This window comes from Nematolebias whitei, chromosome 8 (assembly GCF_014905685.2).
Source record: "Nematolebias whitei isolate Nwh7 chromosome 8, NemWhi1, whole genome shotgun sequence".
In the NCBI taxonomy this organism is placed as follows: domain Eukaryota; kingdom Metazoa; phylum Chordata; class Actinopteri; order Cyprinodontiformes; family Rivulidae; genus Nematolebias; species Nematolebias whitei.
The window spans coordinates 45,185,090-45,189,417 of record NC_056505.1 but is presented as its reverse complement, the minus strand read 5'-3'; the positions used below and the strand labels follow the sequence as shown (position 1 = coordinate 45,189,417).

Genomic DNA, 4,328 nt, shown 5'->3' with positions numbered 1-4,328 from the left:
TGCATCCATCCATCCATCCATCCATCCATCCATCCATCCATCCATCCATCCATCCATCCATCCATCCATCCATCCATCCATCCATCCATCGATGCATCCATCCATCCATCCATCCATCCATCCATACATCCATCCATCCATCCATCCATCCGGGGATGTAGTCTGTCATATCAGAAGAGGAGAACAGTTTCAGTTTCAAAGAGGAAAATTCCATCTGTTTTTTTAAAGCCGTGTTAAAAGCATTACTAAGATTTTTTTTTTTAACGTACGTAGCCTAATTTGTGTACATATTTAAATAAAAGTTTAAAACATCTTTCTGCATAGGGTAAATATTGCTCACAGTGAGAGAATGGGGAGGGGGTGTTCCCCCTCTGTGAGTCATGACTTGTGTGCTGCGGAGCAGAAGTCGTGAAATTTATTTTTAAAGCACACTTTAAACAGTAGCTGTTACCATAACGTGCTTAACAATAGAAATCAATGGCAGTAATTTAATTTAATAAAGATTTACTGTACCATAGTATTTTTACGGATACTGCCGGTCACATGACCACAAGTATGAATTGTGGGTAAAATTTACCGCTAAGTTAACTTTATAATAATTTTGGTTACATAGATGTTTAGCACTGTTCTCTCCAGTGATTACCGGTAATGTGTTCTACTTAAGACTAGTTTGTGTTCATTCTGTAGATTATTTACCGTAGTAGATTACTGGTAACCATCAGTTAGAGAGCAAAGCATCATGAAGTCCCCTGTGACAATCAGCAGTCTGTGTGTGTGTGTGTGTGTGTGTGTGTGTGGTGAAAACAAACCAAAGTCTATGAAACACCCTCTGGTGGTTCATTCTTGTACCACTACAAGAGCTGCACACTCCACCAGGAGCTTTGTACAGTTTCTGATATTAATTTGAGGACACCCGCAACTTATACCCTGGCGTGTCTTATTTATATACAAAATTGTGTCTTTATTTAAATTTAGTATGTGCGGCTTACAGTCGTGTGTTCTATAGACCGGCAATTACGGTATGTATGAGGGAATCAAGAAAGCGATAGGCCCTTCAATCACCAAGACTGCTCCCCTCAAATCAAAGTTGGAAGAGCTCATCGAGCAGGGGAAGCAGCTGCAGCACTGGGTTGAGCACTCTCTTGAGCTGTACGCAACCCAAAGTAGAATCACTACCCTTCATGCCATCCCAGAGCTACCTGTCATAGATGAGCTAGACACAACACACACTATGGATGGAATTAGTAAAGCAATTGTCTGCTTTGCGAGTGGGAAGGCCTTTGGGAACGATGGATTCATCCAAGGCACTCAAAAGCAGGAAACCTGCCCTGCTTAAACCTCTGCATGAACTCCTCTGCCTCTGCTGGGAACAAGGATACATCCCACAGGACATGCGAAATGCAAACATTAACATTTCATACAAAAACAAAGTGATCATAGTGACTGCAACAATTACCAGGGTATCGCCCTCCTCAGCGTTGTCGGAAAAACATTTGCTCGTGTTGTCCTGGCACGTCTGCAGAAATTAGTCTCCTGAATATTTCCCACTTTCTGGTCCACAGTTTCTATGACATATACTCTTCCTTCCCTTTCATTGTCTTCAATCATATAGTCTTCTTCTCCATTTCCTTTTTCTCTTCTTCTCAACAACAGTCATTCTACACACAACCATCAGATGCTGTCTGGCCACGCTCTCCCCTGCCACAACCTTACAGTCCCCAATCTCCCTCAGGTTTCCTCTTCTACACAGATTGTAGTCTACCTGCATACTCCTTCCTCCACTCTTATAGGTCACTCTATGTTCCTCCTTCTTTTGGAAAAAAGTGTTAACTACAACCATTTCCATTCTCTTGGCAAAATCCACCACCATCTGTCCTTACTGGTTTCTTTGCATGACACCAAACCTACCCATCACTTCCTCATCCCCTCTGTTTCCTTCACCAACATGTCCATTCAGGTCTGCTCCGATCACCACTCTCTCCTCCCTAGGAATACTCTCTCTTATCGTTTACCTCAATACTTCCAGAATTTCTATTTCTCCTCTACATCACATCTAACCTGTCAAGCAGAAACACTGACAGCATTTAGCATCAGACCTTCTCCCTTCAGACACATCATCCTATCTGACACTCTTTTCAGCTCTGCTCCGTTCTTTGCCAACTCCTTCTTCAGGACCACCCCTACTCCATTTCTCTTTCTATCCACACCATGGTAAAACAGTCTGAACCCTGCTCCAATGCTGCGAGCCTTGCTGCCCTTCCACTTGATCTCTTGCATGCATAACACATCTACCTTCCTTCTCTGCATCATGTCATGCATCATAGGGGGAGTGGTGGCGCAGAGGTTAGAGAGGTGGGCCTGTGATCCGAAGATCGCCGGTTCATGCCCCGGCCCTGACAACATCAAAATTGTGGGTGGGGTAGGTGAAACACCCACACTTGCCCCCACCCTCATTCGCCCCACTCTGGGCCCATGAGCAAGGCCCTTAACCCCCACCATCTGCTCCCTAAACAGGTCTCTCTTGAAAATGAGTTCTCGTGGCTCAATGAGACTATCTGTATAAATAAAGGCTAAATGAAAAAAAAAAAAAGGTCAGTTAGCTCTCTACCTTTGCCTGTCATTTCCCCACATTTAGAGTTGCCGCCCTCAGTCCTACATTCTTGATTGTCCTCTACTCCCTATGTCTTCTGGCAGGTTTCACACCTCATGGTTTTTGACTAACAGTAGCACAATTTCTGCTGGCACCCTGTTTGTCAACAGCACCGGTGGTGGTCGTTAACCTGAGCAGTGACCGATCTGGTATGATGCCACTTGGATGAACTCATGTTTGTGTTTGGCAGAAGTGTTTTATACCGGATGCCCTTCCTAACACAACCCTCACTATGTATCTGGACTTGGGATTGGCACAAAATATACAGTGCTTCCTAGTGGCTAGTTTTGCAACAATAAAAAACTCTACTTACACTTCTCTCTATGAGCTCCATCTGACACGTCTGGCAGAACCTGAAACCAAAGGACACTTGAATCTCAATTGAGTGGAACTCGTTTTGAAAGAGAAAAAAGTAAGTTTATAGATGGCACCTGTTCCCCTGAAGATCCTCTACTGGACTCTCTACAAAATCTTTGAGGGGAAAGAGGTGATGGAAGGATCTGGCCAGGTGGGGAGCAGACACCAAAGTCAAACCTGAGACGCAGCAAAGATACAGTACTTCAACCCACAAGCAATTCATAAAAAACAAGCATCTGTATTTCTTCTAGTTTCATGAAAGCACAAACAAAATGAATCCTTCCAGTACACATACCACAGACTTTACACTCCACAGGAAGTTCAGTGTACTTGGCGTGGCACTGTGGACAAAAATATCCCCTCAGAGACAGATCAGGATTACTGCTGCTGTCCAGATGGCTGGGAGACACACACCAGAGGTAAGATACTACACAGGAAACTCACTCCAGTAATACCTTGGGCCAGGTTAGACCATTTTTATCCTTACGACATGCTGAATGAAGGTTTGGCATCTTGGTCAGTAAAAGTGGCAACAATGTGCTGAGGGAAACCTGAAGAAAAAACAACAAGAAATCATTAATAAACTTCCAATACATTCATACCTACATACCTACAGACAGACAGACCAACAGACAGACAGACCGACAGACAGACAGACCGACCAACAGACAGACAGACAGACAGAACCACCCACCCACCCAAAAAATATAAAAAAGCATAAAGGTAAAAACAAAAAAACAAAACTATTATTACTATATATACAGTGTTATCTTCATTTCAGATGTCAAAAAACATTTGCGGCTTCCAGTATTTTCTTTCCCTGGAAACCAGGTCCAAATGGCTCTTTGGGTGTTAAAGGTTGTCGACCCCTGAGCTGGTAACACACCACATTTAAGCTCAAAATGAGTAAAACTGTTGAGTTATAACCATGTCTGTGTTCACTAAAGTCAGGAGGCCATCTTAAATTGAGCTAACTTCAAAAACTGATCAGTTACAATAAGAGCCCGACTGATAATCTGTAGGGCGCTCATTTGGGGATATATTGGTGTATATTGCCCCTTTTCCATTAGTACCTGTAGTACAGGTACAGCACGGCTCTACGCTACTTGGCATGGTACACATTGTGTTTCCATTATGCTTTCAGTACTGGTTCCAGTGGGAGGGGTTCAAATTGACGTCACCACTGGTGGCTGTGAGACACTGAAACGGTTTTCAGTACAGGGTGAAATTTATTTTGACGTTGAGTATATGTGTATACACATATATACACACACAAATATATATATATATATATATATATATATATATATATATATATATA

The 4,328-nt window shown here is 42.9% G+C and overlaps 1 protein-coding gene across 1 annotated transcript in view; it reads right to left on the bottom strand.

Annotated features, from left to right (window-relative positions):
• LOC119413703 (general transcription factor IIH subunit 2-like) overlaps window positions 1-3,535 on the bottom strand; it is a 16,026-nt gene extending 12,491 nt beyond the window's left edge. Inside the window, exons 1-4 of the mRNA XM_037680757.1 lie at window positions 3,495-3,535; window positions 3,303-3,406; window positions 3,082-3,184; window positions 2,964-3,003 (exon numbers count right to left, since the gene is read on the bottom strand). Coding sequence (XP_037536685.1) covers window positions 2,964-3,003; window positions 3,082-3,184; window positions 3,303-3,406; window positions 3,495-3,499 — 252 coding nt within the window. The 5' untranslated portion in view covers window positions 3,500-3,535. The remainder of the gene's footprint in view (window positions 1-2,963; window positions 3,004-3,081; window positions 3,185-3,302; window positions 3,407-3,494) is intronic.
• Window positions 3,536-4,328: the final 793 nt, after the last annotated feature.